General features: G+C 47.0%; 1 protein-coding gene across 1 annotated transcript in view; it reads right to left on the reverse strand.

Moving 5' to 3' along the window:
• Nucleotides 1-12,476, reverse strand: part of MYO1E (myosin IE) — a 240,180-nt gene that overhangs the window by 22,738 nt on the left and 204,966 nt on the right. Inside the window, exons 23-24 of the mRNA XM_025389516.1 lie at nucleotides 4,866-5,012; nucleotides 2,838-2,995 (exon numbers count right to left, since the gene is read on the reverse strand). Of these exons, the coding sequence (XP_025245301.1) occupies nucleotides 2,838-2,995; nucleotides 4,866-5,012 (305 nt within the window). The remainder of the gene's footprint in view (nucleotides 1-2,837; nucleotides 2,996-4,865; nucleotides 5,013-12,476) is intronic.

A 12,476-nucleotide genomic window follows, 5' to 3' on the forward strand; every position in this document is an offset into this window, starting at 1 on the left:
ACACACTAAGTGGCTGAGCAGGTTCACTAACGCTGTGGGTCACCGGGGTTGGCAGGAAGCCCGTTCCGGCGCTGACTGCACGCCTGCCTATGTCAAGGGCCTTTCACGCAAGAGTGTGTGTTCTACGGTCCTTGAACTAAACACAGAGACCACAAGGAGTAGAAGTAGACTTGTACCCTTGACACAGACATGAAGAATTAGCAACAAGCTGGGGCCAAAGGAACACACTGTGGGTCACAGTCAGGGCTGGACAGCAGGGCCAGAGGAGCCAGAGGAGATCTCTGCAGAGACATCTATGTGGGGAAGAAAATCAATAAATAGGGTCTCAAGTGGAACAGGAAGGAAGGTAGGATTAAACCAGCTGGAAGAGGGGTGCAGAGGGAATTTCTTATAAAGAGAAGAGCTGAAGAATAGAGAAGGGTGGGAGGTGACAAGGTGCACACTGCAGACACAGCAGAGGAGCTGTAGCTCTGGGGCCTGGGAGAACCAAACATGTGGGACCAGGGGCAAACGGATGTGGCCTGTTGGGCGCTTCCCTCCCAGTACCTAGGCCGCTCTCCCCACCCCAAATAAGGTAGAATCCAACACCTATTGGGCAGTTTCCACTCTGGGGCCCGCTGCACACACACCGCCTGCTGGTTATTTGCAGCCTTTCTTTGCCCGGCTCCGTGCCCTGGGGTCTGAGTCCTGTGGACAGCCAGGCCTCTGCCTTCCAGTGGGGTGAGGCCTATAGGCCAGGCCAACAGGAGGCACTGGCAGGAGACTAGAATGTCAGGAGGGAGGTAGGGGGACTTCATGTGCCTCCTTCCTGCCTATACAGCCTTCAGTTCACCTCGTTCCTCCCTCTGCTGCTTCAGGTTTGCAGATAACAATGATCTCCCGCTGTTCCTTTTCCCTGGGTCCCTACTTTGTTCCCTAAACCCTGTCCACATCTTTTTCTTGAAAAGTCTCTTCAGAAATCCCCCAAAAAGTTGCTGTTTTCTGCAAGTACTAACGGATAACACAGACATACACCAACATTTCCTGAGTGGTGGCTCTACACATATAAAAATATGATGGGCCGGGCGCAGTGGCTCACGCCTGTAATCCCAGCACTTTGGGAGGCTGAGACAGGCGGATCACGAGGTCAGGAGATCAAGACCATCCTGGCTAACACGGTGAAACTCTGTCTCTAGTTAAAAAATACAAAAAACTAGCCGGGCGTGGTGGCGGGCGCCTGTAGTCCCAGCTACTCGGGAGGCTGAGGCAGGAGAATGGGAGGCGGAGCTTGCAGTGAGCTGAGATCCGGCCACTGCACTCCAGCCTGGGTGACAGAGCGAGACTCCGTCTCAAAAAAAAAAAAAAATGATGGCATTTATTGGTATTGTATTATTGGTATTGTATTAATATGTTAGAGAACATGTTAAGGTGTACCTTTGCAGATGGATTTGAGAAATTGCTAATTAATTAATCAATTAATTTTTGAGGTAGAGTTTTGCTCTTGTTGCCCAGGCTGGAGTGCAGTGGCGTGACCTTGGCTCACTGCAACCTCCGCCTCCTGGGTTCAAGCAATTCTCCTGCCTCAGCCTCCCAAGTAGCTGGGACTACAGGCATACGCCACCACACCGTTAGATTTTTGCATTTCGTAGAGATGGGGTGTTGGTCACGCTGGTCTTGAACTCCTGACCTCAGCTGATCCACCTGCCTCGGCCTCCCAAAGTGCTGGGATTATAGGCATGAGCCACTGTACCTGGCCTAGAAAGTTATTTTACATATGGCATCTTCATGTGTGTGATCACACACACAGGCCAAATTTTACAACAATATCACAGCATACATAGCATATATTATTCTATGTTGTGTACTATAGATATAAGTTATAAATATCAATTATAAATAGAAAAAGAATCAAAGGCCAGGGAAGGAGTTAGACTGGGGTTTGAGGTAGTGTGTGCGTGCGTGTGTGTGTGTGTGTGTGTGTGTGTGTGTGTGTGGTGTTTTATTTCTTAGTGGCGTGATCTCTGCTCGCTGCAAGCTCCGCCTCCCAGGTTTACGCCATTCTCCTGCCTCAGCCTCCCGAGTAGCTGGGACTACAGGCGCCCGCCACCTCGCCCGGCTAGTTTTTTTGTATTTTTTAGTAGAGACGGGGTTTCACCACGTTAGCCAGGATGGTCTCGATCTCCCGACCTCGTGATCCGCCCGTCTCGGCCTCCCAAAGTGTCGTCTTCTTTTTCTTAATGAGACAAGGTCTTGCTCTGTCACCCAGGCTACTGCAGCCCTGACCTCCCAGGCGTAAGCCATCGTCCCACCTCAGCCTCTCAAGTGGCTGGGACTACAGGCGTGCACCACCATGCCTGGCTAATTGTTGTATTTTTATTTTTGTGTGTGGCGACAGGATTTTACCATGTTACTCACGCTGGTCTAGAACTCTTGGATTCAAGCGATCGTCCGGCCTTGGCCTCCCAAAGTGCCGGGATTATAGGTGTGAGCCACTGCGCCTGGCCCAGTCAATTTCTTTAAAGGTGGCATAGAGGATGATGTTGGTATGGTGGACAAGATCTGACTGGAAAGGGAGGGGAACTTTGAAGCTAACGAACTCTGATTTGTTTTAATCACAATATTGTAATGCCAGGTATACTGACACATAAGTACTAAGTCCCTCAGAAACTTTTAACCTGCTCATTTTCCTTGCTGTTGCTTTAGTTTGAAATGTTCCATTCTGAAGAAAGCCTGAGCCCCAGGAAGCAGCAGGGGTACTGATTCTCAGCCCCCACATCTGTGCACACGTTTTCAGCATTCGCTCAGGAGACTCGGGTGAGCGGCGGCAGTTCTGCCCGCAGGGCCCGTGGAGCACTTACGGGAGTTCTTGGGCAGTCCAGGTCCAATGCTGACCTGCAGCACTTTGTTACTGGGCTTGAGTACAGCCAGGTCCCCAAAGCCTTGGTGGAACTGCACTTGCCGGGAGCCCCCCGCACTCCAGGGACCCCAGTTCTCCTTTTTCAACTTCAGTTCAAGCCTGCAAAAAGCACACTGGGGTTAACAGGTCGAAGGAAGCAGTGAGAAAACGGTGCTCAGAGATCCTGCCATGGAGTTCTGCTGCTGGAAAAGCATAAACATGAGGCAAGACCGGACAATCCACACCGGGGCAGGGCCCTGAGGATGTGCACCGCATCCATGGGGGGGCACTGTCGCCGCATGACAATGAGCCAGAAGCAGGAGCATCTGAGGCCCGGTACCATGAGACACCGGGTGGTGAGGGAGGTACACCTTGCTAATGTGCCAGTGCCACTCTGTCAGGTGGCCTCAGGGGCACCTGCTGAGGGGACAGAGGAAAGAGACAATTTCCAGGTCACACCGCTGTGCTGTCATTGTGCTTCCAGCTGTTGTCTCTGCTCCTGTGCTTGTGGAGGACTGACAGATGCCAGACCCAGGCCAGCTTGAAGACTCTTTAGCACAGAACCTGGCTTTGTTTAGTCCCGTACTGTTCTTGCACCATGACATCCCACCCGGGGAGGAAAAAGACACACTAGCAACCAAGATCCAAATAGAAGACAGGATTTACCTGCACTTCCCAAACTCACCAGCCAGTTTTAATGCTTCTGTATTGCCCATATGCCTGCATTATGCAATCCTTATTCTGCTTTTAACTTATATTTTCTCATATCATAAGAAGGAAAAATCATAATTTTAAGTAGCTGCCTATTATAAGTTTCCCTCATCATGATATTAAGGCTTTGTCTTGGCCTCATTCTTGTAGCTGGGAAAAGATGGAGGATATTCCCATTTTATAGATGGGGACATTTAAAAAGAAAAGCTAAATAACTTTCTTTCTATGTTTTAGACAGGGTCTTGCTCTGTTGCCCAGGCTGGCGTGTAGTGGCGCAGTCTCAGCTCACTGCAATCTCTGCCTCCTGGGCTCAAGTATCCTCCCATCTCAGCCTCCCGTGTAGCTGGGACTACAGGCATGCACCACCATACCCGGCTAATTTTTTTTTTTAATTTTTTACTTTTTGTAGAGATGTGGTCTTACTATATTGTCCAGACTAGCTAAATAACTTGTACTCAGCAAATCTGAGATTAGAGGGTCAACAGTATGCCAGTACCTGGTCCATTAGGTCATGTTGCCAAAAGAAATGAAGGTGAGGCCAGGCATGGTGGCTCAAGCCTGTGACACCAGCACTTTGGGAGGCCAACATGGGTGGATGACTTTAGGTTGGGAGTTCAAGACCAGTCTGGCCAACATGGTGAAACCCCGTATCTACTACAAATACAAAAAATTAGCCAGGTATGGTGGTGAGCACCTGTAATCCTAGCTACTCAGGAGGCTGAGGCAGGAGAATTGCTTGAACATGGGAGGCAGAGGTCCAGCCTGGGCAACAGAACGAGACTCCATCTCAAAAAAAAAGAAGGGAAGGTGAGCCACCTACACAACACATTGGCCACCTATAGTCCTCAAGCCCCCAGAGGCCCTACCAATAAATAGGTTTTATTATGCATTGGTTTGGGGAATTTATGCCCCCACCTTTGTCACTTTCATCTGCTTCCAGCCTGATTCTACTCCTGTCTGCTCTGCTAAATTAAAAACCCTATTTTTGGGTGAGACATAAAAATCTGCCTTTGTCTGCCTCATTTAGGAGGTTTTTGTCTAAATGATAAAATACACTAGTCTATGAAGTCATTATTTCACAGAAATGCAAAAGTAACCTTTTCCAAGTCTGTGACTGCTATCCAGACTGTCTTCTGCAGGCTCTAAGGCTCCACTGGGGCCAGCCAGACCCCACTCTCCTCCTCGCAAGCCTCCCCCAGCCCCATCCTGAATCCCAGGGGTGCGATCAAGGCCCCTTTTGAGCTACACGCAGAAGTTTGGGTCCCAGATCCGGACTTACGTATTGCTGAATTTCAGAGGTAGTTGCTTCTGGGTTTTCTCCTCGTAACGCTTTGCTAAGAGGCTTAGGAATTCCGTTTTGAAGACAGATTCAAGCAAACTGTCATACTCTTGCTCATGGAGAATAAAAATGTCATCCTGCATAGTACTGTAAAGAGATTGGACAAACACACTTGGTGAAAGCTGTGCTTCTGTTTACTCTATTTCTTTTCTTCCATTTTAAAAATCCTGCAAGATAGTGCTAAGATTTTAGTCTTTCTATAGTAATAATCTTTCAAACAAAAACCAACTACAATGGAATTACATAATGAGATTGCTGAAATCTGCTTTCAAAGAAAGTTTATAGCCCAACAAAAGGATAATCAAAGTACTTTTTCCACATGATTTTTAAAATGAGGAACTTAAGGACAATTTAGCCCATATTTTTAAAAAATCCATTTTCAAATCCAACTTGTGTTAAGACCATAAAAATCCAGAACGTTATGAATAGAATGCAGCTGAAAAGGGATAACTCTACATTTAAGTTCCAAGTTTGTATGAGTATAATTTATGATATGGTTGTAGCTATTGTAGTAAATTTGAACTTGAAGAATTATAAGCTCGGTTATCAAGAGGGAAGCCAATGTCCTGGACTTCAAGGTGCTTATTAAGAACCTTCTGGCAAACAGTGCTCTGCGGACACTGCAAGCCAGGAGCTACTAGAATGTACAGACACGTCCAAGTTCAGAGATGCAAAGGTCAGATGGACAAACAGCAAACAAGCAAAAATCATCACCTTCAAGCTAATGAATTTTGTCAGACAAGGAGAGAACACACCTTTGTAGGAAGCACATGTTTGGACAGGGTGGGATTGTGGAGAAATTTATGCCTGGAGGGGAGCAGGTGTTAGGAGCTAAAGGGTGATGGCAGAGAGACGCTGAGGCAGACCCAGCGCTGAGGAAATGCCTGGTGGTCAGGGGACGTTGGTGAGAAAAAGTTCCATCTTCAGGCCTGGCTAGGCTTGGTAGAAAGCGACAACGTGTGTAATTGAGAATTTGCATTCTCTGTTAGATTTATCACTCAGGTGAATGGGGCCACCACCCTAAAGGCTGTAATATATAAGTTTATGAGTATCTCCAAGTACCACTGCCAAATACCGAAAACAGCCCTTTGAAGAATGAGATTTCATTAGGGATTGTAAGCATTTTCCCAGGCATTAGAAACAAATTAGGCAAACCTGCTTCAGTGAATTGACCATGGTCACATTTTAGTCTCTCCAAGCGCCACAGACACGGTTCTTTGAACACCCAGAGCCCTGCAGCATGGCTCACGAGCTCTGCTCTGCTCTCGGAGCTCCTGGTGTCACTGCACCAGTGGGATTACCAGGCTGTGACAAAGCCAGATGATGAGGCAAGGGGACCACACAGAGGACTGAGCTGTAGAGAATCTTTGAGACCCAGGATCCTCCTTCCATGTAAAATCTGACCCATTTAAAAGGAAACTCCTGTGCTATCCCTGTTCAGCCCCATTCACAGGTCAAGGTAGGGGCTGGGCCCTTGTTGGGATCACAGGGCTCCCTTGGACAGAGAATCTTGGTGGACTCTCCCAGGCTTATCAGGAACCTTCTCTCCGGGCTGACACAGGGAGCTAGTGACCCGGAGCTGATGGAACCAGTAGCCGTAGCCACAGCCTCTACCTTGGTCTGATGTTGAAGCTTATTCACCAATGTGCTAGTATTAAGAAGTGTGGCCTTAAGGAGGTGATTAAGTTACAAGGAATGGGTCCTCACGAATTGGATTCGTGACCTTACAGGAGTGCTTTGCCCTTTCTATCCTTCTCCCATGTGAGGACACAACAAGAGGTGCCATCTATAAAGAAGACAGTGGCCTTCAGCAGACACCAGATCTGCCTGCACCTTGACCTCGGACATCCCGGTCTCTAGAACTGTAAAAACTAAATTCTCTTTTTTTTTTTTTTTTTTCAAATTATGCACTTTCAGTCCTCCTACAGGAAAGGAGCTTGGTAATCCACAGGAGAAAAAGAGGTTGAAGGAACTGCAGCACAATTGAATAGGAAGGCATAGAATGGCGGCATGCACAAACCATGGGGGTGGGGTGGGGCGGTGCATGGAGTTCACTGGAAGCAAGAGGCCAGCGTCAGGGGAAAGGAGCTTGGCCCTTTCATGGCCAGCTTCCTGAAGAGCAGCCAAACTTTCCCTTGGATGTGAAGTCAGAACACTTTACCGTGGTTTATTTGGTTTACCAAATAATGGCCATTTGGGAGGAGCACTTGGTCATTATCATTACCCCAGATGTTTGTTTTCAGACATCCCCATATCATAGCCATGCTTCTTGCCCACTCCTGTGATAGCTGGGATCAAGGATAAACCTTGACAACCAGTGGTTTAAACAACAGACAGTTTTCATCTCCATCAGTCAACAGTGCATGCAAAGGCAATTCAGGGCCAACATGCCAGTTCTACAGTGCCTGGGAACAAGCACCTCCTCCCTCCCTTTAAAGGGACAGCCAGCAATCCAAAACCCCAAAAAGCACTTATGAAAAGCTGCTCAAAAGAGCTCTTCCAAGTCATTTTGAATTAGTAAAGTCTAAGCCTCTTAGCACCCTAGCCCAGGTGAAAGAACACGGCTGCAATAGGTAGAGCGCATGCAATAGACCAGAGTGAAACAAGAAGCTCCACTTTTTGGCCTCTGGGGTGGGGAATGAAACTCCTCCCTGTTTTGGCGGTTTGCTCAAAGCTCTCTCTGGCATGTCTGATCATGCCTGCTTGCCTGACTGAACTGTGGCAGGATGCTGATTATTCAACAGGGCTAAATGAGCCCAGCACAAGTCACCTTGACTGGTTTAATGTGCTTAGATTTATTAGGAGTTTCATTATTATCATAACGAAAAAAGCAAGCGGGCCAAAACTTCCAGGTCAATTATCAGCATGAATCTAGAAATGAGAAGAGATGTGTTTGGACACTTTGACTTTAACCATCAAATCCAAAGTCCCCTCCCTTCAGTGATCCAGGCATTGGAGCCAGGCAGACCAGCTTCACCCAGGCCAGGGTCTCAGCTCATTCTGCTCTCCTCAGCCCATGCTCCTGGACCTGAAAACAAAGCTTTTGTGTTTATTTATTCTAAAAAGTCAGACTTATCTTTGGACTTCACCCCTGACTTATTCCTATGCTGCAATTCCTTACAGATGTTTGACGCTGTACCCTGTGTTGGAAGACCTCTTCCTAGTCTCTGGTTTGGATCTGCCCTTGTTTTTTTTTCCCTCCGTCTTTGTGGCTTACTGTTGTATTGCTGACAACACTAGAAAATCTTGTTTTACTCTCTTAACCAATATATCTTTTCACAGAAATGCAGTTACAAAACACCAAGGAAAGTCCTGAAGGAGTTTGTTTTTTTTTTTTTTTTTTAAGCTGAAAAGGCAATTTCCAAGGATAGCCCTGCCTTTATTTAAGCTTTTACAAAAGTCTTTCCTGCTTATGAAATATGCTGCTTTTAGTAAACTGGAAGATATGGAGGCGAATCAAGAAGAAAATAAACCTTGCCCAGAATTCTACCACTCAGAGAAACCAGGGGCACCAGTTTCAGAACCTTCTTCATTTCTCTGAGAAAGCCTGGACGCAGGTGCAGGCCTCGGCAGTGATGTGTCCGGCTCAAAGAAGCTTCACCTGACCCGCAGGTGCAAAGACCCACTCTCCTCTTTTGAGTCCCAGCAGTATCCTTTAAATCACGCTGGGAACACTTGTAGTAAGGCACATGTTTACTCAGCTGTCTGTTCCCCCTTCCAGAATGAGAGGAGCTTCCCGAGGCAGTGACTGTGCCTCATCCACCTTCGAAAACCAGGGCTCAGCACCAGGTAGGTGTTCAATCCCATGATGCTGACAACTTCCAGGTTCCTAGTGCTTACAGGCCCCAGCAAGCCACGATGCCAGTAATGCTTCAGGTCAGCAGGACAGGCAGTGAGGTGGGCTGTTTTTACTGCCAGAAAGTTAGGGGATTCAGGCAAGGAAACATTCTGGGCAAGAATGTTGTGACCAGGGAGCTGCAGCCTTTGTCTAAAGCACCGTCTTACGGGTTGTTTTTCCCATTGGAGACAAGTACTGGAAAATCTGTTAACCCAGACAGCCAGCCACACAACTTTTGGTCTCATCCTTCTTGTGGTCAGCTACCAGAATGAGAAGAAAAACGAGAAGCCTCATCAGAGGGCCCCAAATAAGAGCTTCCATGGCCCCGAACTCGACACCTACAATAGCAAAGCCAAGAACATGGGTCATTACACCTGTGGTAATGAGTGGAATTGAGTTTTTCAAATAAGATTCCTTGTTTTTCAAATAAGACTGGGGCCAGGTCAGTAGTTGAACAAGAAGCAGCTCTGGGAGGATCCTTCAAAAACCCAGGCATGGCCTTCTGTCAGCAGCCACCACAAGCCTCAGAAATCCTGTGTCTCAACTCTGTGTTGGTATGTGACCTCCTGACACTCTTCCCAAGTCTCCAATGAAGCCAGAAATGCAAGCATCAGTGTTTCACTTTAATTTTTATTTATTTTTTTTGAGACAGAGTCTTGCTCTGTTGCCTAGGCTGGAGTGCAGTGGTGTGATCTCAGCTCACTGCACCCTCTGCCCCCAGGCTCAAGCGATTCTCCTGCCTCAGCCTCCTAAGTAGCTGGGATTACAGGCGCCCGCCACCACGCCCAACTAATTTTTTTGTGTTTTTAGTAGAGAGGGTGTTTTGCCATGTTGGCCAGGCTGATCTTGAACTCCTGACCTCAAGCGATCGGCCCGCCTCAGCCTCCCAAAGTGCTGGGATTACAGGTATGAGCCACCGCACCCAGCCTAAATTTATTTAAATAAGGATTTCTCCTGATCAAATTATCCTGGAGTCCCTTTGACAAACTACAGTCTTAATATCTCTCTGAGCTATTGGCCCTATTTCTACCTGTTGTGATCCTATTCTTTCTTGTAAATGAAAGCTTCAAAAAAAATGTTAACCGTAATTCAACTAGACATATATCAGTATGTTTAGAAAAGATAAAGACTTCTAAAAATTTAATGTCTACTGGAGGATTAGAAAAACATTTTATTATAGAAAATTCTAAATTGTAAACAAGTAGGATAGTAGGGCCGGGCACAGTGGCTCATGCCTGTAATCCTAGCACTTTGGGAGGCTGAGGTGGGTAGATTCTGTGAGCCCAGGAGTTGGAGACCAGCCTGGGTAACATGGGGAAACCCTGTCTCTACAAAAAATACAAAAATTAGCCGGGAGTGGTGGTACCTGCCTGAAGTTTCAGCTACTTAGAAGACTGAGGTGGGAGGGTCGCTTGAACCTGGAGGTCAAGGCTGCAGTGAGCCGAGATTGTGCCACTGCAGTGAGCCGAGATTGTGCCACTGCACTCCAGCCTGGGTGGCAAAGTGAGACCCTGTCTCGAAAAAATAAAAAGTAGTATAGTAGAATGAACCACATGTCAGATTTCAAGCACCAATCCATGGATAATCACAATTATCTACAACGTCACTCTCTCCGCTTCCACTTTAAAATAACTTCCAGGTTATTTTAAACCAAAGTAAAGACTATGATATTATTTTTACTTGAGACAGGGTCTCACTCTGTTGCCCAGGCTGGAGTGCAGTGGTGTGATCATGACTCATTGCAGTCTTGACCCGCTGGGCTCAAGCAATCCTCCCACCTCAGCTTCCGGAGTAGCTGGGACCACGGGCATGTACCGCCACTCCTGGCTAATTTTTACATTTTTTGTAGAGATGGGGTCTTACTATGTTGCCCAGGTGGGTCCCAAACCTCCTGGGGTCAAGTGATCCTCCTGCCTTGGTCTCCCAAAGTGCTGGGATTACAGGCATGGGTCGCTGCGCTCAGCCTTCATTTTATCCTCAAATGTTTCAGTATATATCATTAAAAGATAACGTCTCTTTATATAAAATTAACCACAAAACCATTATCACACCTACAGAAATAAACAATAAATTCTTCAGACCAAATATTTAGTCATGCTCACATTTCCCTTGTATCATAACTTCCACTAAATGGTTGGTTGGTTTGAATAGGGAGATGTAGGCCCACTGTGCATTGACATTAGTTATAAGAGTTAGAGATGGGCTAAGATCAAGCTTATAGGATACCTGGATAAATCGTAACTAGGAGGCCATATGTTGATATCATTCCAGCCAATAGTCAACTAGTCAATCTCAGAAATACTGAAAAACACATACAGATGTTGCGGCTTTTTTCCTGAAGTACAAGACAACTGTTAAAATCCTTCTCTATGCCAGTACTGAAGTATTTTGAGAACACACACGCACGTTCAGTAGTCTGGTACCAGAATTAATTTCCACTCTGGGTTCGATTCTGCACACACATCACCCTCTGGTTGCTTTCCTAACTTGGTTCTGATTACTGGCCTAACTCAAGTATAAAGAAATGAGGGAACACTGTTACTCATCTTGGCAAGTGTGAGGTTCAGTGACTGCAATACGCAGACATCACAAGTTCAAATGACTCACACTTTCTTTTATTTTCCTTAGAATCAGAAAAACTTTTAGGCTAAGTACCTCATTTTACTACAGCCTCTAAAAAGGAAAGACCACAAGAAAGGAACCTTCCAGATGATGAATACTGAAGAGGAAGAAGAAAAAGCAGCTGGTGTTACCATAAGAGATTATATCCCCAGAGGCTGTAAAAGAAGACAACAAACAAAAAACAAAATAAAAGGAAGAAATTTGAGTGTGAACAGTCCCTACAGTCCCTGCTTGATGACCCTCTCAAGGACTTACCGATAAGATAGTAAGTGTCAAAGTGCTTGATACAAGTGTAGCTCAAGGCCAGGCACGGTGGCTCACACTTCTAATCCCAGCACTTGGGGAGGCCAAGGTGGGTGGATCGCTTGAAGTCAGGAGTTCGAGACTAGCCTGGCCAACATGGTGAAACCTTGTCTCTACTAAAAATACAAACATTAGCCAGGGGTGGTGGCCAACGCCTGTAATCCCAGATACTCTGGAGCCTGAGGCGGGAGAATCACTTGGACCCAGGAGGCAGAAGTTGCAGTGAGCTGAGATCACGCCACTGCACTCCAGCCTGGGTGACAGAGCAAGACTCTGTCTAAACAAAACAAAACAAAACAAAAGAACCACACAAATGTAGCTCGATGAGGATAATTTACGGTCCCAGTCATGAGCTCTCCACCAGGGGTCTGAGGGACTGAAGACAGACCCGGGCAATAACACACAAAGTCACTCTCAGCACAGTGACTACACGTGCCCTAGAGCTGTGGTTCCCTGACCTTCACCTAGGGTGCCTGCCAAGCACGTTGTGGCCAACCTGGCTTAGTCCAGGCATGGCAGGTCCCCATGCGATGACAAGCAAGGAGCTTCCTGTTGGGTTCCCAGGGCAACCTCAGGGCCCAGCTAGCTAGGAAGAGTGTGGCCAGCAGGCACTGCCCCGCTCAGCTTGGGACCCAGCCAGTGAGCTGAATGTTCAGGAAGACCTTCTGAAAACCAGTCAGCGCCTAGAGCTTTTTTTAAAAAAACCAATGGCCTTGAAACCTACCTGAGGAGGGGCTGCAAAATGGACACTGTGGACTCATCTGCTTAGCAACTTTACCACATCCTGA

This window comes from Theropithecus gelada, chromosome 7a (assembly GCF_003255815.1).
Source record: "Theropithecus gelada isolate Dixy chromosome 7a, Tgel_1.0, whole genome shotgun sequence".
NCBI classification, from domain to species: Eukaryota; Metazoa; Chordata; class Mammalia; order Primates; family Cercopithecidae; genus Theropithecus; species Theropithecus gelada.